Source organism: Artemia franciscana, chromosome 2 (genome assembly GCF_032884065.1).
Source record: "Artemia franciscana chromosome 2, ASM3288406v1, whole genome shotgun sequence".
NCBI classification, from domain to species: Eukaryota; Metazoa; Arthropoda; class Branchiopoda; order Anostraca; family Artemiidae; genus Artemia; species Artemia franciscana.
Window position 1 is genome coordinate 30,997,966 of NC_088864.1, and position 24,103 is coordinate 31,022,068.

The 24,103-nt window shown below is 34.6% G+C and overlaps 1 protein-coding gene across 1 annotated transcript in view; it reads right to left on the reverse strand.

Moving 5' to 3' along the window:
• Positions 1-24,103, reverse strand: part of LOC136040147 (E3 ubiquitin-protein ligase SHPRH-like) — a 98,319-nt gene that overhangs the window by 32,893 nt on the left and 41,323 nt on the right. The window contains exons 5-11 of the mRNA XM_065724264.1: positions 21,461-21,645; positions 20,288-20,469; positions 16,891-17,040; positions 14,764-15,057; positions 8,833-8,967; positions 6,987-7,204; positions 4,534-4,713 (exon numbers count right to left, since the gene is read on the reverse strand). Of these exons, the coding sequence (XP_065580336.1) occupies positions 4,534-4,713; positions 6,987-7,204; positions 8,833-8,967; positions 14,764-15,057; positions 16,891-17,040; positions 20,288-20,469; positions 21,461-21,645 (1,344 nt within the window). The remainder of the gene's footprint in view (positions 1-4,533; positions 4,714-6,986; positions 7,205-8,832; positions 8,968-14,763; positions 15,058-16,890; positions 17,041-20,287; positions 20,470-21,460; positions 21,646-24,103) is intronic.

Sequence of the window (24,103 nt, forward strand, 5' to 3'; positions counted from 1 at the left end):
TTTAAAAAAACAATGAAAAAATAAATATGAAAAGTTTTTTCTACTGAAAGTGAGAAGCCGCATAAAAACAAACAGAAATTATTACGCATATCAGGGGTTTACCTCCTCGTAATACCTCGCTCTTTATGCTAAAGTATTTTTAGTAATTTCAACTATTTATTCTACGGCCTTTGTGATTCAGGGGTCATTCTTAAGGAATTGGGACAAAATTTAAGCTTTAATGTAAAGAGCGAGGTATCGACGAGGGGTGAGCCCCCTCATATACGCAATAAAAACATACGAATATAGAAGTTCGCTACGTAATTTAATTCGTAAGTACCATATATTTTTTACTTATGAAAACGTTCATAAAAAATTATAAGTTATAGTTGCCTTTTTAAGTAATCAAAAAATTGGAGGGCAACTAGGCCTCCTCCGTCGCTCCTTTTTTCTCAAAATCTTCCGATTAAAACTACGAAAAAGCCATTTAGTCCCAAAAAATTAATATGCAAATTTCGTTTTAATTATTTATGTGCGGAGAGCCAAGATCAAACCATGCATTAATTCAAAAACGTCCAGAAATTAAACAAAAAAAAACAAATTTTTTTAAATGAAAGTAAGGAGCAACATTAAAACTTAAAACGAACAGAAATTACTCCGTATTTGAAAGGGGCTTTTCCTCCTCAACGCCCCGCTCTTTACGCTAAAGTTTTTTATTGTTTTAAATGTAGAGTTAAGAAAGAGTCAAACTTTAGCGTAAAGAGCGGGGCGTTGAGGAGGAAAAGCCCCTTTCAAATACGGGGTAATTTCTGTTCGTTTTAAGTTTTAATGTCGCTCCTTACTTTCATTTAAAAAAACTTGTTTTTTCTTGTTTAATTCTCTCGAATATATCCAAGTAATGTGTGGTAAATATTAAATTAAAGTTTACGTTAAAAATTTAATGAGATGGATGTGCCTATTCTTTATTGGATAAGAAATCACATCTTGGTGTAATGTTTGAAACTGCTGGACGTAAGACCTCTTCAACATTTTTTATCGCTGAACGATATTGGGATTTAATGTGTGTTAAAGCTGAGAAAGTGACTTCACATAAATATGTAGTGTTGAATGGCAGAAGTACATTTAACGCCATATCAGCGATTGTGGTAAATTCACTTCTAGTTCAGATCCAGAATTCAGTCAAGGGCTTTTTTTGGAATTGTAGTTTGAAGTTTGAGTCACACGAAAGCTCAGCAAATTCCTCTTGAGCTTTAAGTGGCAGATGATCAATCTCACTTAAGCCAATCCAAAACGGCTTTTGAATCCAAACTATTTTTTGTAAATCAATATTTAATATAAAATATGTCCGGAACTGTATTTCTAGCGCTTTTAAGTGATCTACAATAGTTTTTGCAATAAAAGTTTTACGATGAATTTTCTCAATTACAAAATTGTCGACACTAGAAAACATTTCGACCCTACTTTTCCAAATGCTGATCTTTTTAATAAAACTTTCAATTTTGTCGTTTGAAGTAAATATATCGCAGTTTTTTCCTTGAAGAGACAAGTTAAGATCGTTTAACTTCGCAAAAATATCTGACAAGTAACACAGCTTGGATAGCCACAAGTCATTTTGAAAAAAAGCAGCAAATTTAGATTTTCGTTCAGTTAAAAATATTTCGATCTCGTCCTTCAATAGCAATAATCTTTTTAAACTTTGACCTCTTGACAACCATCTTACTTCTGCATCTAATAACAAAGTTGTGTAGTTGGAATTCGCATCCTTACAGAGATTTGAAAATAAGCGACTGTTAAGGGCATGGTTCTTAATCAAATTTATGACCTTAAGAGCATCCTGAAGCACATCGTTCAATTCTAGTGCTATTAATCAATTAAGAAGCGCCCATAGAATCTTTATATGCCGGGACTGTAAGGTCCCGCCGGTCGTGAAAGGATTAAACTGACTAATTCGAAATAACATGCACTTCGTTCGCAATCATACAATGGCTAAATGATAATAACACAAAATGTTTATATAGTTTCTTCAAAATAACACTTAGAAATTTTGTTGATAATATTTATCAGGATTATTTCGGTTTTAAGAGATTGAAAAAATAAATCGACATTTTTTATAAATTTCTATAACATCTTCTGATTCATAGTAAATTTACACAAGATATCATAATGATCGGAATAGAAATGCTGGTATAAACAGTCTTTCCGAACCAGAAGATTTTATGAAACATTTATCTACGATGATAGTTATTTTTCTTTATAACAATAATTTTACAAGTTAAAAAAACATTTTTTGTTAAATTGTATTTTTATCACTCGCGACCCCATAATTTTGCTACGCGACCCCAAATGGGTCGCGACCCGTAGGTTTAAGAAGCCCTGCTCTAATACAAGACCAATGTCAAAATCTTTATTTTTCACAATGCCCCGATAATGGAACGGGTTATTTGCTCGCCTTTGCTTTAAACGCCAAGCTTTTAAAAGGAGATCGATACATAAAACAATTGCCATTATGAACTGACTAGATTTTTTGCACTTTTAAATGTTTTCATTGAGGAACTCGTCAAACCAAAGTGTCAAGAGCATGGGGTTGAGCGGATGGTAGCCCCCCTTTAGTACAGGATAGTTTATCTTTGTTTTAAGTTTTAATGTCACTCTGTACCTTCTTGAATTTTTTTATTAATAAATGGCAGAAGCCCGTAGTTTTACGAAGCTGTTCCGTGACAATTTCAAGCAAAAAATTAATTACTATTTTGCCATTTTCTTTTTTTAACTCAACAGTTTCTCCTTACTTGATCAACCAATTCAATTAATTACTTTCTTATTAATACATTTTGTTTTGTAAGAAATTATAACACACATACAGATGTTGTTTTCTGATGAAAATAAGTTAGTAATGTACGCCATAGAAAGCAATATTTTCTTTTGAGGGAGCATATGGCTTTACTATTATTTCAAATACACTTTGAAGAACACTCCTCGTGCATTTTTTACCATCTATATATATAAAAATAAGTTGTCTGTGTGTGTGTGGGTCTGTCTGTCGGGTGACGTCATGTTTGTGTGTCGACTGACGTCATGTTTTCAACTGACGAAATTACAGACCGGGACATCGGGACACAAATGACGACCGGGACACCGGCACATAGGGAATATAAATGACGACACTCAAAGAGAAAGCGACCGGGACAAAAGGAATGTTCGATTAGCAATCACCATCAACAAAGCACCGGGACACAAATGACGACCGGGACACAGGGAGTATAAATGACGACCAGGACATAAGTAAAAAAAAAACTAAAAAAACTAAAAAAAAGGTAAAAACTACAAAAAAAAACTAAAAAAGAAAAAAAAACTAAAAACTAATAAAAAACTAAAAAAGCTAAAAAACTGAAAAAACTAAAAAAGAAAAAAAATAAAAAAGGAAAAAAATGAAAAATAAAGGAGAAAAACAAAACTAAAAAACGAATGTATATACAGACCGGGACACCGGGATACAAATGACGACCGGGACACAGGGAATATATATGACGACCGGGACACAGGGACACAACTACAACGGGGACGCCGGGGGCCACAGGGGGATATAAATGACGACCGAGACACCGGGACACAAGGAATATAAATGACGCCCGGGACACTCAAAGAGAAATCACAGACTGGGACACCGGGACACAAATGACGACCGGGACACAGGGAATATAAATGACGACCGGGACACAGGGACAAAACTACAAAGGGGACGCCGGGGGGCACAGGGGGATTTACAAATGACAATGGCGAGACAGGGAATGGTCGATTAGCAATCACCATCAACAAAGCTCAAGGGCAATCATTAGAATCATGAGGTATAGATCTTAATACGGATTGTTTTCCCATGGACCATTATATGTTGCATGTTCAAGAGTCGGTAAACCTGACAATCTATTTATATGCACAGACAATAGGACAGCAAAGAATGTTGTATATTCGCAAATTTTACGTAATTAAAAAACATATATATATATATATATATATATATATATATATATATATATATATATATATATATATATATATATATATATATATATATATATATATATATATATATATATATATATATATATATATATATATATATATATATATATATATATATATATATATATATATATATATATATATATATATATATATATATATATATATATATATATATATATATATATATATATATATATATATATATATATATATATATATATATATATATATATATATATATATATATATATATATATATATATATATATATATATATATATATATATATATATATATATATATATATATATATATATATATATATATATATATATATATATATATATATATATATATTCAATGGTGGGACATAGGGACACAACTACAATGGCGCGTAACTAATATGGCGCGTAACGACTTACGCGCGGGGGGGGGGGCTTGGGGGGGGGGGCGCAAAGCACCACCCCAACAGCTAGTTCTATATAAAGACGCACAGTGCCAACAAAAGAGGCATTAGGAATCAAAACCACTTACTTGTTCTTCCTGCCTTTCTTAAGTGTAGGTCTCAAATGACACGAGGAAGTTCCAATAGCCAATTCTTTCATGGGTAGGATTTGTAATCTTCGAACATCTTTTAAGCATAACTGCCTTTGCTCCAGTAATTCTTCTATTCTCGAATGTAACAGCAACTGAAGGCCCGAGACATCTTTGAACCTAAAGGTACAATCATAGGACTTAAAAGTCTTCGTTTCAATCAATTATCCAAGACTTCAGTGAATTAAAGTGAGTACGAGGGAGCGGACCATAGCTGAAACTGAAACTCCTAAGACAGGTACATAAAAACCTAACATTGGAACAAGGGGCAATATATGCATCAGAACATAAAAATCAATAGCAGTCTTCGGGTAATTTTCTATCTGGTAAAAAGTTTAGCAAGGCTCACTTTTAAGACTCTTCAATTCCATAGGAATATATAAATTTAGTAATAGCCTTACATACAAATAGTACAGAAAAGGAGACTGTGACAGTAATACACTGGATGCTAGTAAAGTTTTTAACTTCCTGTAGGCACCTCCCCCGAATCAAAATCCTAAATACGTCCCTACTTTGTATGCATCACTAAATGAAAAGTTAACAATTAAACTACAGCAAAACTATGTACAAGTATGTGTGGCTTCTAGTGGCCAGTTCGTATGTTGCTACATATTTATTCTTTGACAAATAAAAAATATCCTCCTTTTAATTATCGTTTCAAGTTTTTCGATTCCTGACCAAGAAGGAATTCAATCATTGGGTTTTGAGTATGTTACAGTTGTGACACCAAGTTTTATTGGGTGTGTCCCTAAACTAATACAGTCTTAATTCAAGGTCTTACTAATTAAAGATCTCAATCAAAGGTCTCAAAGGTCTAAATCAATGTCTCGATTAATAAATGCCTTAAATAAAGGTCTTAAGTGAATGTTTACTTACCAAGCTTGGCTCTCAGAATTTTTAATCACTGTATTTTTCATGTGGCCTGTTTGGCGAGTAAGTTTCCCTACCACTAGTACATCCCAACAAGAATTTTTTTTCCTCAAAAAAATTGACAACATAATTGTTAAAGAAGGACTCAAAATAATTAAAGATGGACTCACAGACTAAGTCTCCTTGAAAATCTTTAAGATGAAAATCTTTAACAGGGGCATTTTAGATCCCAAAACTGAGCAGCATAATGTTGATCGTAGTACAATTTTGGTAATTTTTTGGTTGAAATAAATGCATACCTACCTACCTACCTAAACTTCGCGTAATCCAGTCAACGGTATTACTTTTGGTGATGTACCTTATTTATTATTAATGAAACAAATTCGTTTTAGCCTTAGATATAAATGAGAAATCAGTAATATGTATTTTACACGGATACAGGAACCTTGTCCCTGGTTTTGAAGATCTATAAATGCTGGGTTACAAGTCATTCTCTGTGATAGATTCGAAAATAAATGATTTGTAGCCTCAAAAACATCAAAAATCAAAAATAGGTACAATCACTAGTAGAAGTTGCAAACCCATCATCAGCAAAGATAACCAAGGGTCAACAGTTGGTTATGACTCCGAAAAAAATTACTGACACCCACACTGATACTGTAAGACTTAAGAATGGCAATTAGATCAAACAGAACACATTGTGATATAAAATGTTCTAACATACAACAGCATATATGATACTTTGAAACAATATAAAAACAAAGAATAATGCTCTAAGTTACGAAATATACATAATGAACAATTTTGAGCTTAGTACAGCTGTGACCCCAATTGGTGCAGATAGCTAGACTAAAGATCTCAATCATTCAGCAAGATTAAATCAAAATAATTTAAACAAAATGCAGCTTGCACATCTTTCTGATTAAAAGTTGGTATTGGTGGAACGGAATGCGGGGGATGCCATCAATCATAACAATACAATCAAAAGGAGATCCCATAAGGCCACAAACGGACTACCCGAAAACAGATGTGGGTACAAGTTAGCAAAACTGCTGAGGATATAACAAAAAACAAATTATGGGTTCTGATTGTAGTTTTCGAATTCAACGTAAAACGGGTGATGTGGCCAAAGACCAACAGACAGACAATAGCATGACAGACAAAATTCGGGACTTGCATAATTTTCGATTGATTCGCCTGAAGTTGATTAAAAGAGATTGGTTACCTCCGCTGTAGCTTGCAGGGGATGTAACAGAAAAATGTGGGGTACTGACTGTATTTTCGAACTGAGCGTTAAAATTTTGTATTGGAGTTGTACAGTTCCACTTAAAGCAAAAAAAATAACATTGCTGTATAGTATTGTTGATTAACAGTACGTTTTGAACCATTGATAAGAAAATTAGCATATATATTTGTTTCACGATATAGAATGCACCGTGTAAGCATAGATAAATAAACAGATTAATCACTGTCGACACCAAATATATCATAAAATTAGGTACATAACAACTATAAGAACTTACATGTTCAGGCAGCTAAGCGAACTTTCGTTGCCATACTGACGCTTCTTATCTTCTTTTAATTGAGATTTGATATTTTGGATACAGGAATTACCAATATTTCTCGAGTCACACCATTCTAAAGCTTCAAGCCACCAATGACGACTATCTTTTTCAGTTAGTGATATCAATTCTACGGCTTTTTGGGTACATTCGCTAAGCTTAACAGATGAAGACTCAACCTGGCAAATATTAATATAAAAATACAAATAAAATAGTGTCAACACATATTGATACAAAATTACCTGTCGCGATCAGTGAAAACACATAAATAGACCTTTGCAAGAGTCCCTCCCTCCACCATTGTTAACTTCAGTGTCGTTTAAACAAATACAATTTTATCTAAGTTGATACAGGCCTGCTAGCCTTCCAGGGGGGATCTCCCTTCCCTTTTGTCTCGGCACTCATTTTCAAATTAAATTTACACAAACGTAAGCCAAAAGCTAAGCCAATCGCTTCCGAAGATTGCCGTTCTCGCTAAGAATGTAATATGATAAAAACCTTTTTTTCCGGGAGAGAGGGGAGGGGCAAACTGTTACAGCCCAAAGATGCTCCATTTTTAATTAAAGTAGTCTTTTCCAGCGATCCCCAATCATTTTTAAGGTCTACGAGAGGTTAACTAGATCTTAGCCCACCCTCAAATGACATACTTGCCAAGGCCATGACGACCTATGACTTGGAACAGAAACAAACTCTTTGACCTTTATTCGTATTATTAAGGAAAACCTAATCAAATACTTTCTGATGAGATCAGTAGCTTCAGTGATTTTCCTGGCGACTGCTCTTAGTCCATCGTTTTCATTCTTAATTCCCTCTACCCTCTTAATTAAGATTGGGGCAGTTCCGTTTCCTGTATGACCGATCGGAATTTCTAAATCCAAGTCCTGAGACGTCGTAGCAGTACTTGTGTACTCAAAAGAATTGGACCCCTTCTCTGATGAGCTATAATCCACTCGATAATTTCGTTTTTCGTCCGCTCTTCAAAGGACTGATAGGAGTAAACAAATCTAACCTTCGTTTAATTACAGATTTTTCCTTCATTAGACACTTTACCCGAATGATAGTTTATATGAATAGATTTTTTACAACTTCAATTACTTATCTTGTTTACTCAGTTATCCTCCTTTTACAATAACTCTGCTACGGATGTTTTACCAATCTCAAATTAGCAACAGCCCCGGATCAACAGATCACCATATGTGTAGAAACTCATTTCTGTCATGTTACTCAAACTCTGGTTACTAGTTATTTATTCATTAGTATTTTCCATGAACGAAGGGAAAGGAAGTACTGGCTACACATCATAACCATTGTATCTCTAATATCCAATAACACCAATTTCTCGAAGAAGGATAGGGGTTTGTCAGTACAAAAATCAATTCAAGATTTAATAAAAAAAAACTTTCAACAGAAACAGAAATTATTTTGTATTTATTTTTAAGCAAAAGAACTTCAGAAACAAACTGAGAAGGAGAACCAGATGAAAAACCTGATAAGAACCAAGTAGAAGCTCATATTATAGGAATGCCCACAAGTTCGAAGCATTACCTGATCCGTGTTTTTCAGAGGAATGAACAAAAGCACCTTTCGCCGCGCTCTTCGTCAATCGATTTTGTCGAAATCACTTTCCCATTTTTATTTATTTTTTACCGGCATTATACTTTTATTTAAAATTTATTAGTCACAGAACTGGCAAGGATCTCATATAATTTACTAAAGACTGCGAAAATTTTTGCTTAAACCATTAAGAATCCAAGTAATACAGACCGCAGAGATAGAGCTCACTCTAGATTTATAAAAAAAAAATTACCAGGGTGATATGTTGCCGCATATAATGCTTCTTCAATTCTTCAGCCTCCTTTGGCAGCTCAGAGTCTCGAAGCGTGGGAGTTATTTTATGACCAGCCGTCAGAATTTCATTGAGGTTGTGGATGGCATGCAATCGCTAATCAAAAGAAAAAGTCAAATAATTTAGTCAGAAGAAACATAAAATATTTTGTTGGATAACGAGATACTGGCATATAGGCAAGGCTATTTGTATGGTCAGATAGTGCTTACGTATATCTTACGTGCTTACAATATCGGAATGAAAAATACTGAACTAGCATTTTATTTCAATTTATAACCAAAACTTTACTTTTTAATTCAATTTTATTTCTTTTTTACAACCCTATTATTATTTGTTTTTCGATACTGTTCAGATGATTTATACAATAAATAAACAAAGAAAATAAATTTATCAACGAGGTGGCCGAGTCAATTCCGGATAATCCAAATGTAAAGCAGTGTATCGATAGTTGTGCTTTTTAGCCAAGATTCTCAATTTTTAAAGTGGTTGGTCAATGTCTTTCAGAGAGTATGACAGATCCAATGGTTCTATCTAAAGTACGTAAAGTAATCCTACTTCAGTGTTCTGGAAGAAGATGTAGTCTATAGGCTAATATGTTTTTACATATATGTTACCGTGATTGACCAAAATCTGGTTAATGTCGGCATTCACCGGTGATTGTCTAAAATTCATTTTTTCTGATTGGTTTCAATTAGCTTTGCAAGCCAGCTTTTTCAGTCTTAAGCATGCTATGATTGTGAAAGTTAAAGTCAGGTTATGTTAGTTTAGGTTAAGTTGGATTAGGTTAGATTAGATTCTAAATATCAGAAATGGGTTAAAAGCCTATGCTAACCCAATCTAACCTTTGCCAAGCCATACTTAATCTAACCTAACGTAACCTGTCATCATCAAACCTTGCATTAAATTGAAAAAATTGTCTAGCAGCGCTGACTAAATCCAAGGAAAAAAAAGGTACTTCGGATATCCACGGGCAAATGTCGAAGTTCACCAATTTGCAGACATTCATGGTAACATATATATATATATATATATATATATATATATATATATATATATATATATATATATATATATATATATATATATATATATATATATATATATATATATATATATATATATATATATATATATATATATATATATATATATATATATATATATATATATATATATATATATATATATATATATATATATGTAAAATCTATTCTTCTCAATATCAACAAAATCCGAAACTAGGTATACTAACGTGCAACGCATAAAATGCTTATCTCAAGATATCTAAATTTAAGGTAATGGTGTAAATAGCAACAAAAAACACACTGCCTTTTCATCACAAACAACAAAACGCTTAGAAACAATGGAAAAAAAATTCTTAAAGCCAATTGAATTCGAACTAATGAATATTTCGACCCTATGTACGAGGGCCATCCTCAATAAAATACAAGCGAAAATATAAAAAAAGAGACTTACATTAAAATGAGAACTTTTAAACTAAAAAAATTTAAAAAGCTTTTAAAACAGCCCTAGAACCCTTAAGATTATTAATTCTGCCTTAAGCATTACTTTAGCGAAGTTCAACCAGGAATCTTGAACTGGTTGAACTTTTTTAAAGTCATGATGCTAGGGCTGTTTTAAAAGTTTTAAAAACATTTTTAGTTTAAAAGTTCGCATTTTAATGTGAGTTTATTTTTTACATTTAGCTTGTTTTGGGCTGAGGACAGCCCTTGGACATAGGGCCGAAATATTCATTCAAAGTTTGAATTCAACTGGCTTGACAAAAATTTTCCCCCATTGTTTCTAAGTGTTTCGTTATTTTTAAGGTAGTTATCATTTTAACGATGATATTCTATTTCGGTTAATAAACGCACATTTTTTTTTCTATCAAGAAATACAGTCGATTAGTTCCAAAACTACTTCCCTAAGGCTAAACCAAGTGTTTCAAGAGATCATAGCTTATAGCAATGATAATTTTCATGAATTCATCAACGACACCTATGTAAAATACGCTTATTATAGTAGATCTTATCCCTTAAATCTTCCACAGCCTCTAAACGTACCATGTGAATCAATTAGAAGTTTCATGTCCTCAAAACACCCTGTTGATTCAAATAAATCTTCCCACTCAAATTACTGGTAGATGAGAGGAGGGGGAGTATCTAATGCTTAGTTTGGATTCTCCAAAAATATGTACCTTGACAAACTAGAGCCAGACACCCTTTTTTTTCTATAGTCTATCGTAGACTATGTTTTAGCTGCATGTGTCCGGATCAACAAAACGTTTCTAAAACAGAATGAAGATCGACAATAAGTAAAATAATGATTTGTGATCCCAATATCTTCATCCGGTTGAAAACTTCCCTTGCCAAGCTTATACGAGACTTAATTGGGACAATATATTGACCACTTCTTTCGTAAGTGGAACAATATATTCGATCAGCTATCTCCTGTAATCATTCTAGTGCATCATTCCATAATTGCTCAGAATTTCACTAATATCGTACCGTTGAATTCATTTTTGTGCATTAAGTGCGGCAGTATATAATAAAACTAAAATAAAGATTATATCATAACTTTGAAACACGAACTGTACTTTCATAAGTCAACCTATAGCTCTAAAGTCTTTTAACAGTAAATAACAGACAAGTCATATAGACTAAATCGAAACTCGATGAAACGAAATATTGACAATAATATACCAAAAATTCCATAATAGCGAACTGTAAGTAAAGGGCAATTCTTTCCAATAGTAGCTAGGACCTTAGGTAATAGTATACATACTAAAGGAATATGCTTTGTATGCTGATTTCAAGTATATAAAACTGATGAAATTTAAAGTTAGTCAAAAATATTAGCATAAGAAAATTCCATATTCAAAATAGGGAGAAGACCGCCTTAATAAGTAGGGTAGTGTTTAGCAGCCAACTATTAAGGATAAGGGTTGTTGTGTGGCCAGGAGGGACGGGGAAGGTATCTGCAACATCTAAAACCACAATAAGAAAGCCAAACTTTTTTAGTCTCTTCTCCTGGTCCTCTAGATCAGTGATTCTCAACCGATGGTTCGCAAACCCCTGGGGCTTCGCAGTATTTCCATAGGGGGTTCACGAATATAATAATGTAATGGCAAAAAAAAACATCCAAAATGTACCCTCAACACTGCTGATATTTCTGCTCTTAATACCTATCATGCTACGTGTGAACGATAAAACCAGTTCGTCACCAGCACCTCATAAACTAGCAAGTGGTAGTATCTGTAGTGTTGTATGAACTCACGTTCATATATAGGCTTAGCACTTGTAAAGCTTGAGTGAGTGATACTGTGACTGTCAAATTCACGTGTAAACGATTTCATAATTATTAATTTAATTATCATTATAGCTTTTTTTTCTATTATGGATCAATATTTAAAACCAGGTTGTCTATAAACGAGACATGATAATCGAAATGAAATTACTGACAACTGTTATGAGATACCGCTTCACCAGAAGAAAAACAAAGGAAATGATGACAGAAAAGGGAAAAACCAAAAATATGACACCAACTATCTTCAATTGAGTTTTCATGCTATTGGGGATGAGTCGGAACCTAAACTGCTTTGTGTTATATGTAACGAAATTCTTGCCAACAGCAGTTTAAAACCATGACTTCTTCATAGACGTAGTGAAAAAAAAAACCATCCAACACACAAAGATAAACCTCTTGAATATTTCAAAAGAAAATCAGCAGATATCAAAAGGTGTAGCCTTTCTTTTTTCTTGACTTCAAACAAAGATAGTAAAATGGCCCTTGAAGCATCATTTCGAGTAACTTATAGATTTGCAAGATCTCGAAAAGCGCATACAGTAGAAGAAAATTTTATTGGACCATGTGCGAAAGATATCGGCAAACGTATGCTTGGGGAGAAGAGTGTCGCGTAGGATTAATAACTTGGCAAATTATGCGGAAAAACAACTTTTAAAAAGACTACAATTGAATTATTTTGCAATTCAACCTGACGAATCAACGGACATAACAAATGCTGCAGTCTTGCTTGTCTACATTAGATTTATTTTACGAATATTGTTCCAGGAGATGTGCTATTTGCAAAACCTTTGAAAACCTACACTACTGGAGAAGCAATTTTGAAACGATCAATTGGCATTTTGAAAAGGAAAGTTTTCAATAACAGGAAAGTTTTCAGGTTTTGTGGCACGGGTGGAGAAGACCAATGAAAAAACTCAATGGACTCATCATTGTATTCATGAAAAAACTTTAGTATGTAAGTGTATTCCTGCAGAGTTATTCACTACTTTAAGTGATGCTGTGAAAATTTTGAACTTTGTAAAATCGCGTGCAACAATTGCCTTCTATTCCGTACGCTCTGTGAGGATTATTTTGAAGTTTCCAAGTTTCTTTACTACTTCACACAAGAGTTAAATGGCTTTCCCGTGGTAAAATTTTGTCGTGTTTGTTTGAATTGAAGTCTAAAGTTCAAGCAATTTTTATTGATCATCCTTTTCATTTGTCTTCTTGTATGTCCGATGTTCTTTGGCAGCAGAAGCTTGCATATCTAGCTGATATTCTTTTTGTAAACTGGGTCAATTAAATATGTCTTTACAAGGCGAGAGTGTCACCATTTTCAGCGTACATGATAGAATTAAGGTTATGCTGAAAAATATTTATTTTCGGATTAATGTCTGTAGACGAATGAGTATGAATGTTTGAATTCTGTCAACACTTTTTTTTATCAGAAAATTCAATTAAACTTGACGAAAACATTAAAGGGGTATATGTGAACATCTGAACTATCATCGAATAACTTTTAATGACTATTTTCCCATCATATGCAATAAATTCATTTCAAACAATGCATATCCATTTCAAGGAAATGTGAATTCAGAAACCTCTCTAAATATACTGAAAAAAGAAAAAATCAGTCTTTAATTGACTTCTGGCAGAGTATACAAAATGAATATCCTGTTCTATCAAGAGAAGCCATAGAAGTTCTATTACTATTTTGCACAACATATCTATGCGTGAAAGGGTTTTCAACATATATTTATCAGAAATATAAACGCAAAAACATGCTAAATACAGAAGCTAATATAAGACTCAAATTGTCTGATATTGAGCCTAACTTGGAATTTCTCTGTTCTATCAAACAGCCACATGTATCCCATTAAGAGTTTCTAAATGTAAAACATAAAGAACCAGTTTGTTAAATTTATCTTGTTTTCAATTTTTATAGCCGTCACATTAGTCTTATCAATTTTTTGTTTAAATTTTCACGATTAATATAGTCAATTATTCTGCAATATGAAAACTATATATTTTATCAAATTTTATTGGGTTTTTTTTCTACCTGTCATCAACCACTACATAAGGGATTCGGCAATTTTTTCAGGATCTTTCTATTGATTCGCGAGGCAAAAAAGGTTGGGAAACACTGCTGTAGATAAATATCCATAGAGGGGGATTAACCCCTTATCTACCTTCATTGCGAGGATTACCGAATTGCGAATACCAAATGGCTATATTTGTTACATTCTAACATACTTCCAAGAAAGCACTTGTCAAACCTTAGCTTAAAGACCCTTTCCAGTATTATTTTGACTCGTTTACTTTTAACGTCACTAAATTTCCGTTGAGAAAAATAATTTTCATCAAGAAGTCTCAATGATCAATGTAAATACATCACTCCAGTGTTAGATGTTCACAAAACTACACCTGCGACGTGAATAATAGCTCTCTAGATTGATTGCTAATCTAGCAAAAACGAGGAACACAGAATATGCATTTATCGAAGTGGCTTAAAAATCGAAGAAATCAGAATGAATGTACTATGATACGACTCATCTTCACATTATACTTGTAACTACATCCTTTTGTATATATTTTACATTAAAATACCTGAAGGGTGTCCATTTTTATTCTATCCCTCATTTCAACTTCAATTCTGAAAACCTCCCTGTACTTTTCAGCAGCCTCTTCCCAACGTTCATTAATAATGTCAATTCCAGCAAGTCCATTCAACGAAGAAATAAGAGCTCGTTGCACATCTTCACATTCTAAAGCTGTTTTCTTCAGCATTTGTTCAAGCAATTGCTCCATTGTCATAATACTTTTGTTCAAACTTATGAACTGTCCACGAACCATTTGCGGATGACAACAGGCTTGTCTTAGCCGCAATAGAGGTAACAAAAGCTGGAATGAAATAAAATACAATTAAACGCCAGAGCCTTTTTTAACTGCTTTTCAGAAAAAGGTTTATTTGCCTGGTTATTTATAAGTTATTTTTTATTGAATTACTTACTTTTTTTAAACATACCGTGATCAGGAAAAAACTACCCCAGAATGAAGACTTGAAGCTTTAACTCCCCTTTGTCATTCCATGACACCAAAAAATTACGTCACTTTTACTTTTATTTTATGTCACCAAAGAAATTTGAAAAGGGAGCGGGGTTGGTGGTACCTATCACAATGGGGATTGGGTGCGCATACACGTGTGTTTTTGCATATATTTATACTTACAATTGTACAGGAATTGAGCTAAAAGCTTTTTTCTGGAGGCGGGGGGGGGGATTCAAAGTACAGAACTAATAATTTCTTATTTTTTCTTGGGGGGGGACATCTTTAGATAAATCATGAGAACGATTCCCCATGTTCCTTGTATGAAAGTATGTGAATGAGCATTTTCTTATCAGTGCAGATTGCCAGAGCAGAAACAAGACAAGGCCAGGAAAATGTTGATACACAGATGGGACAAGGTTGTTACGTATATGCCTCAAGGGTTAACCTTTATCTATATGCAAGCTGACATTTTAAATCATTTTATGCTAAATAGCCCCCCCTCCCCCTCATAAACAGAATCATCGCAACAACAAAAACTCGCATGCCAAATGGCGCAGAGCGAAAGATAACCAATACTATTTCAAACAACAATAAAAGCCCGAGATTTAAAATCTGTTTTCTCTTTCGCTCTTTTTTGAAGGCTCTCCGTACTTTAATATATATAAGAAATCAAAAGAATTTCTGTAAAAAACGTAATATTTACATTTATGTCTAATATTAATGTTCCATAATACCACTTTTCTCCTTTATTCATTTCATAATTTTACCCCATTTCAGAAAACAACGGTATTATATTTGTGTCTAAAAATTGTCATACTAACTTTTTCCGCCGTGCAAAAAAAGATTTAGATAGGTCGAGATTCGTTCCTTCCTTGCAACCCTTAGTTTTCCATTTATAGTCTTCTGACTGAAATTACAGACCCCTGAAGGTTAAAAGCGTCGAGCATAACTAGGAGGAGCAATTTGTCTGTTGAAAAATCAGTTGGTACCAATTATTTACAGATAGACATTCTAGTTTGATAGCTGTGAAGAAAGTCACGGATTTTTATTTGCTTCGCATTAAATGATACGTATTGCTGCTGAAAAATTACGAAAATAATCTGTATACCAGGGGGAAAGACCTTCACTCAGTGATTATTGTCAGTTTAAAAGGATTGTTCGAAATAAGACAATTGACGCTTTCCAGTCAAACTGATACTTGATACGGAAAGCTTCCGTAAAACTGATACTTGGCACAACAAATTTTCTTCTGGATGAACATTTCCTAACGAAACCACTAGTTCTTATCAGACAACAAATGTGTTTGTGTTTTTAGAATGAACACGATCAAATCACGATTTTATTAAGTCTCCTAAGCACTTTACATGGAAGCAACAATGAGTGAACAAAATATCTAAATGATTAAAAAAACAATTTCAGGACCAGATTTCAAACTTAAATTTATCAAATATTAGTTAATTACAAATTCTAATATTTGCTGGACTAAAGGCACTAAAGGCAATGTTGATGGAGCATCTATTTTGTCTTGGGAGTTTGCTTCACAGTCTCTAGCATTTCGCCGCATCTTAAAATCATTTCATCTGATATTACGGAAAGGCAACGGATTTCCAACATCATTTAAGACGGAATTAATGTGGGCAAAAATAGAAATATATTTGATGAGAACATAAAAAAGAGTATGCTTACCTTATTAAGAGTGTGCCTATCAATACTGCTTAACATCCTATCCATTTGATCAAACAACTCAAATTTAGTAATTGCTGCAGAGGAGCATTGACTATGTTGCAACTCATAAAAATGTTCTTCAACAGGAGAAAACCTGAGCCAATGAACAACCTGTAATTACGCCTCGATGAGCTAGTGTTTAAGTGCTTTTATATGTTACACATAAAATCAGCATTTCAAATCTGAATAATTGAAGAGTTCGAAGTGAGTCAAGTCAGGAACAAAAACTGAGGATTTGACCCTCCTGTCCAAATATGATAATCTTGTGCATTATGGATTAAGAAACAATTGTATTGAAAATAGATTTGCTATACCTTAGTTTCAATCCAAAGCCAATAATTTCTTTGCCTTTATGCCTAGCACGTTAGAATGTGATACAGGAACAAAACTTACCCATGAATATTTTCCACAGCCAACGTCCAAACGGTAGGCTTCGTTTATACAAATATCCATTGAAAAATCGTTTTGCATGCCCAGAACAATTAGCATAAACACGGTGTCGTTGACTTAAGAAAAAGGGATTTGTTTCCCATGCATTATTTTTGTTTTCTATATGTTTTCCTAAGTCCAATTCGTACAGAATGAGTAGTCGTAGGATATTGGATGGGGGGCTAATTGGATCCAAAATTAAAGCTCTAGTGTCATTTTTAAGTGCCCAAAGTAAATGGAAAAGTTAAGCATCGAAAAGAAATATCGATGCCCTATAGTACCTTTTTCACCCCTAGTCATCCCACAGCTCACCATGAGATCGGGTTAAAATTTAATACAGCTATTATTACTCAAAATTACAAAAAAAAACTTGCCTCTAGGCCAAGTTTGACTCGCGCAGCCTCATGGGATAGGCCCCCAAATAATGCAAATGGTAAATTATTGTTCACAGATACGGTTTTAGTAGTAAAGCAAGTAAGGAAGAGCCATAGACGAGTTAGTTATAATAGATCACACAGAGCGTGTTTTTTTGCAATCTCATTGCGCTTTATCTTCCATGACATCAGTAAAGTTAAAGTAAGGTGTTTGGTGTAGTCAAAACGGTTTATTCATGTCTGCTTAGCTATTACCACCATTGACTGCAACAACTCTTGTTATATGTCTGGTGGCTGTTTACCTGCTCACATATTATAATACTTTTTACATAGAATCTGGTATCTATTCAGGCTGATCGCACCTAGCTAGAACTATATAATTGCAAAGAATTTAAATGTGTATGACTGGAGGTGCAAATTGCCCCACCCCCTCTTTCAAACAGCCAACTTCTTAGCATAACCACCAACTTTTTCAATCTTGGCGCAAAAACATGTTAAGCCCTAGCCACTGTCTGAATCGGCTCAAAATGTATAAGCATCATCTTAGCTCAAAATTGAGCTCAAATCTGCATATTTTTGGTGACTAGGTGAAAAACGAGTTAGGTCGTGAATCACAGTAAACACAAGCCAAAGTCAAACGACTGCCTTAGTAGGAAAAAAACAAGGTATGTCCTAACTAAGTGTAAAAATGAGCCAGTTCCAAGCATCAAACTGTCGGCAATGGAGTGCAAAAAACAAGCTTAGTCCAAGCTAGACTTTAATCAGCCGGGAAAGGTTAAAAAGTTAAATGCTTGGTGCAGAGTTTTAACCTTGGTGCAAAAACAAGCTATGTCCAAGTTACAGAAATATCAGAGGGTAGCAGAGGCTACAATTTCAGGAGATCAATCACCACAAAATAAATTTCAAATTTACAATTCCTAACTTTTATCTACCATGCTATAGTAAACAGCCCATTGGCTTGGCAGCTTCACAGCCTCTAACCTCAGCCCAATACTGTCAATCGAAATACTGTTTGCATTCTGATGGTCGGATCTCCTTATAACTGTAAGTTTAATTGAAGGCACAAAAAGGGTCAGTGAGTCTTGTACCACCACAACCCCTCGACGCTGCCAACACCGTTTCTTGATTTATATCTATGGAGTAATTACATCTTTTTCGTAAAATACAATCTTGTTTTTGCTGAAAATAGGGTTATAATTTCATTCGTATCTCGTAGTGAAATTACTGCATACCGCATCTTCAGTATAAACATATTTTGGTTTCTAGGAAACATTAAAAGTTTTATTCAAATAATGCATCCAAACAAAAAAAAAGTGTTTGTAAGAAAACAACGACTTGGTTTTGTTTAAAGAAACCAAAACGGAACTCTTTTTATAAGTGACCTAAACATGCATTTATTAAAAAACACTAAAAGTTGCAACGAAACACAAAATGTAAAGATTTTATTTTTACTAAAATAATGGAATGTTATACAACTGAAATAGCCCACAGCCCCGTATCCCTCCTTCCTCAGACATACAGACTTGCCGTGGCTCTTCCGGCTCGCTGATCACAATTATGCTCTCGCTAACTACAAACCTGAGGCCAATACTGAAAAACAGATGTCAAAACCAAAGCGCATGAACTACATAATTTAGGAGGCCACTTCCTAACGCCAACCTCCTAACTTTGCAGATGTGGACATATGTTACGTCTTTCGATTTTTGACTCTTAACATAATATTACGAAATGATCCTTAATAATCAAATGTCAATCATAAGTATTACATATTTCGAGAATTAGTATTTGGTTTCCACCAAAATTAGTTTACAAGGGTCTTGAGCTCACTGATTAGAAATGAAAGATGTCGCAATATAAATATTCAAATCAAAATACATGAAGATGCACAATGGTCGAGAAGCTACTCCTTATTAAAATCAGAGTCATACAAAGATTTAGGATCCATCTTAGTCGAGGGGCTTAAGCATAAATATTCCTTACAGGACATTTTTTTTCGATATGAGTATAATTGTAACAATTAATTTAGTTTTATGAGTCAAACATGCACAAACTGTCATCATGTTTTCTTACTTTTAAATCTATTCCTTTCAAATGTTTAGAAAATCGGTTGACGGAACTAAACTTTCAACATAAGCTATTGAAAGAGTGTTTGGTAAAGCCCAAATAACATTTTGCCTTTCGGGGGGGGGGGGGGGGAGAAGGCTTGAGCATATATAAAACCACATATATGTGGTAAAAATTCCTTGACATTACGCTTTTGCGAACATTTATTTAATTTAATATTTTAAAAGATCTCCCTGCACTGTTTAAGAAGATTTACACTAATCGATCAATTTTGGTGAAGTGCAACCACCGCTCTTGTATTTTAGGGACTTGAGAGGCCGCAATACCACCATGTATGGAGAAATTCCTATTAGTTTTAGATTTACTTTTTTCCGTTCAAAATAATTCCAGTTCGTATTATGTTTTACATCTGATATACTCGTATTAGGTTTTACATTTGTTCTAACTTTTCGTAGATTTTTATTTTATTTAATGTACAAAAAATGACTAACCTCCTTTTGTGGCGGAAGGTGTACTTGATCTAGGACGTCTTTCTTCAGAGTTCTCCAAAGAACTGGAGCTAATATGGTGGCTAATTTGTCGCTTTCTACTTTTAAAGAATAATTAGTACAATTGTTGAAATAAGCAGAGGCAACATCTTCAATGCCAAGGAATGAGAACAAGCCCCAAAGATCTAAAAAAAAGAAGGTTACCAAAGCTGAACAATTAGAAAACTGATTTGATAGAAATTATTTCGATGAAATGAATCTGATTTGAGATATTTTGCTATTCTAAATCCTGAAACGCAACATGCTGCTTCATTTTGTTATCCTTCAGTTATGTTTTATATATCTTGTAGATCAATTATATTGATGACAACTTTTTCCTCTTTCCTAAAACCCTTTCCAAAGGTGTTTCACATGGCAAGAAAACTCACAGTGGGTGCTAATCGTTCAGCATCTAATTTGATACTAGTTTTAGAATGAGCCTATGCTATCCAACCATCCACATGCCGTAAATCAAGTAATACTTAAATGTCTTTCACTCCACCGGCAAGAAAAGAGTTAACCCCTGAAGTGAACATTGTATTTTGTGGAATAGCTTACCTGAAACGGTTTGAAGATGTCGTTCATTTTGCACCTTTGACAGAATAACAAAATATCTTGATTCCAGTTTTATTTTAATTTGTTCTCCCTTGCTGTCCCTCTTACTTTGGTTCCTTTTCCCTTTTCTCTGCTTCTTTCTGCCTCCCTCCTTTTTTGGCGATTGGTATTTTTTTCCAACTGTTTGACGTTTTATTTACGTAAACTGTGGCGACAACTGTCTGATGCTGTGCCAATAAATAAGTAAATGCGATTTGACACGTATACCATAGGTGATTAAACCTTTAAGACGATGTTAATTCAACTCCATCATTATTTATTATTGATGATGTTATGAATTACGAATTTGTTTTTCGGTATACTTTCTTACTTATGTAGGCAAAAATATTTATAATAAAAAACTCCGTTTAAGTACTATTTTCCCTGTGAAATGTCCTTCAATCCAAATAAAGCCATAGCTAGTCCTTTGAAAGACTTTAAACTGATTCATACGGAAAAACGACAGTTGCCCAATCGACCAATTATCAAGAAATCGATGACGCAAATACGAATCTTCCAATGAAAAAAGATGAGCTTCCTTACCCTTAATAGATTTTTGTATTGGAGTACCAGTAACGCACCATCTGTTGATGCAAATAAATTTAGAGGCCATTTCAGCAGCCCTTGTTGCTCTTCCTTCAATCATTTGAGCTTCATCAAGGCATATCCGCCACCATTCAACGCAGAGTAGAGGAGTAGGCGTGGACATATAAAATGGAACTTCGGAGCTGAAAAAAAAATATAGGATCAAATGTTACTCGCATGAACTAGGACTCCTCACCCCTTGAATATGGTAGACACTTATTCTATACATACTATGCATACATACCCTAGTTTTCAATTGAGTGTCAAGCGATTTTCAAAAGGGGCTCAAAAACCCAAAGGTTTGGGCCCAAATTTCCCAAGAACGTAGTCCAGAGACCAATGTTAGGGACGAATTACCCTTCCCTTGATTTGAATTCAGAATACACAAATTTCTAGTCAAATTCATTACACAGTTCATTCCTGCGATCAACAGTTTGCGGTACGATTTTGACCCTCTTCAAGTTTTGAAAATAAACAAGAATACCATTTTCAGTCCTTTCTTCCTCATTTATTAACACAAGTTTTTTTTCTTTCAACCAAATCATGGCACATGTTACGATTGACACAAATAAAGGAACAACAAGAGCTAAGAGCTCATATGGCACTTGTGACGAGGCGAGAACAGCTAAGAGCCAAGAGATCATATGTTATGAGCTCTAACAAAATTCTATGAATCAATAGATTGATTTAAAAAGGAAAATAAAAGGCTTAATGCCGGTCAAGATTTAAAATAAGAGCTCTGGTTCTCCCAGATGGTCGAATCTGGGAAAACGACTTTATCAAGTCAAATTGTGCAGCTCCCTGACACGCCTACCAATTTCCATCGCCCTAGCACGTCCAGAAGCACCGAACTCGCCAAATCACTGAACCCCTCCCCCAACTCCCCCAAAGAGAGCGAATCCAGTACGATTCTGTCAATCACGTATCAAGGACATTTGTTTATTCTATCCACCAAGCTTCATCCCGATTCCTACACTCCAAGTGTTTTTCCAAGATTTCCCCCTCCAAATCCCCACAATGTCAAAAGATCTGGTCGGGATTTGAAATAAGAGCTCTGAGACATAAATTCCTTCTAAAAATCAAATTTCACTACGATCCGATCATCTATTCGTAAGATATAAATACTTCAATTTTCATGTTTTCCAAGAATTCCGGTTCCCCGCTCCAACTCCCCCGAATGTCACAAGATCTGGTCGGAATTTGAAATTAGAACTTTAAAGCACAAGATCCTTCTAAATATAAAATTTCATTAAGACCTGGTCACCCTTTCGTAAGTTACAAATACCTCAATTTTCAAAATTACCCCCCCCCCCAAATTCCACCAAAGAGAGCAGATCCGGTCCAGTTATGTCAGTCACGCATCTTAGACAGGTTTCTATTCTTCCCATCCAGTTTCATCCTGATCTCACCGCTTTAAGTATTTTCTAAGATTTCCGGTCCCCCAAACTGCCCCCCCCCCAATTACGCTTGATCCGGTTGAGATTTAAAATAAGATATCGGAGTTACGAGGTCCTTCTAAACATGAAGTTTCATGAAGATACGATCACTCCTTCGTAAGTTAAAAATACGTCATTTTTCTTATTTTTCAGAATTACCCCCCCCCCCCCACCCCCGCAATTGAGCGGATCCGTTCCAATTATGTAAATCACGTATGCAAGACTTCTGCTTATTTTTCCAACCAAGTTTCATCCCAATCCCTCCAATCTATGCGTTTCCCATCATTTTAGGTTTCCCCACCCCAAACTTCCCCCAATGTCACCAGATCCGGTCAGCTTTTAAAATAAGAGCTTTGAGACACGATATCCTTCTAAAAATCAAATTTCATGGAGATCCAATCACCCGTTCGTAAGTTAAAAATACCTCATTTTTTCTAATTTTTTAGAATTAACCCCCCCCCCCCAACTACCCCAAAGAGAGCGGATCCGTTCTGGTTATGTCAATCATGTATCTAGGACTCGTGTTTTTTTTTCACCAAGTTTCATTCCGATCCCTCCACTCTAAGTGTTTTCCAATTTTTAGGTTTCTCCCTCCCAACTCCCCCCCCCAAATGTCACCAGATCCGGTCGGGTTTCAAATAAGAGCTTTGAGCCACGATATCCTTCTAAATATCAAATTTCATTGAGATCCGATCACCCGTTCGTAAGTTAAAAATACCTCATTATTTTTTATTTTTCAGAAATACCCCCCCAACTACCCAAAAGAGAGCGGATCCGTTCCGTTTATGTCAATCATCTATCTAGGACTTGTGTTTATTTTTCCCACCATGTTTCATCCCGATATTCCCGATTCCTCCACTCTAAGTGTTTTCCAAGTTTTAGGTTTCCCCCTCCCAACTCCCCGCCCCCATCACCAGATCCGGTCGGGATTTAAAATAAGAGCTCTAAGACACGATATCCTTCTAAACATCAAATTTCATTGAGATCCGATCACCCGTTCGTAAGTTGAAAATACCTCATTTTTCTAATTTTTAAGAATTACCCCCCCCCCCCCCCAACTACCCCAAAGAGAGCAAATCAGTTCCGATTATGTCAATCATGTATCTGGGACTTGCGCTTATTTTTCCCATCAAGTTTCATCCCGATCCCTCCACTCTAAGTGTTT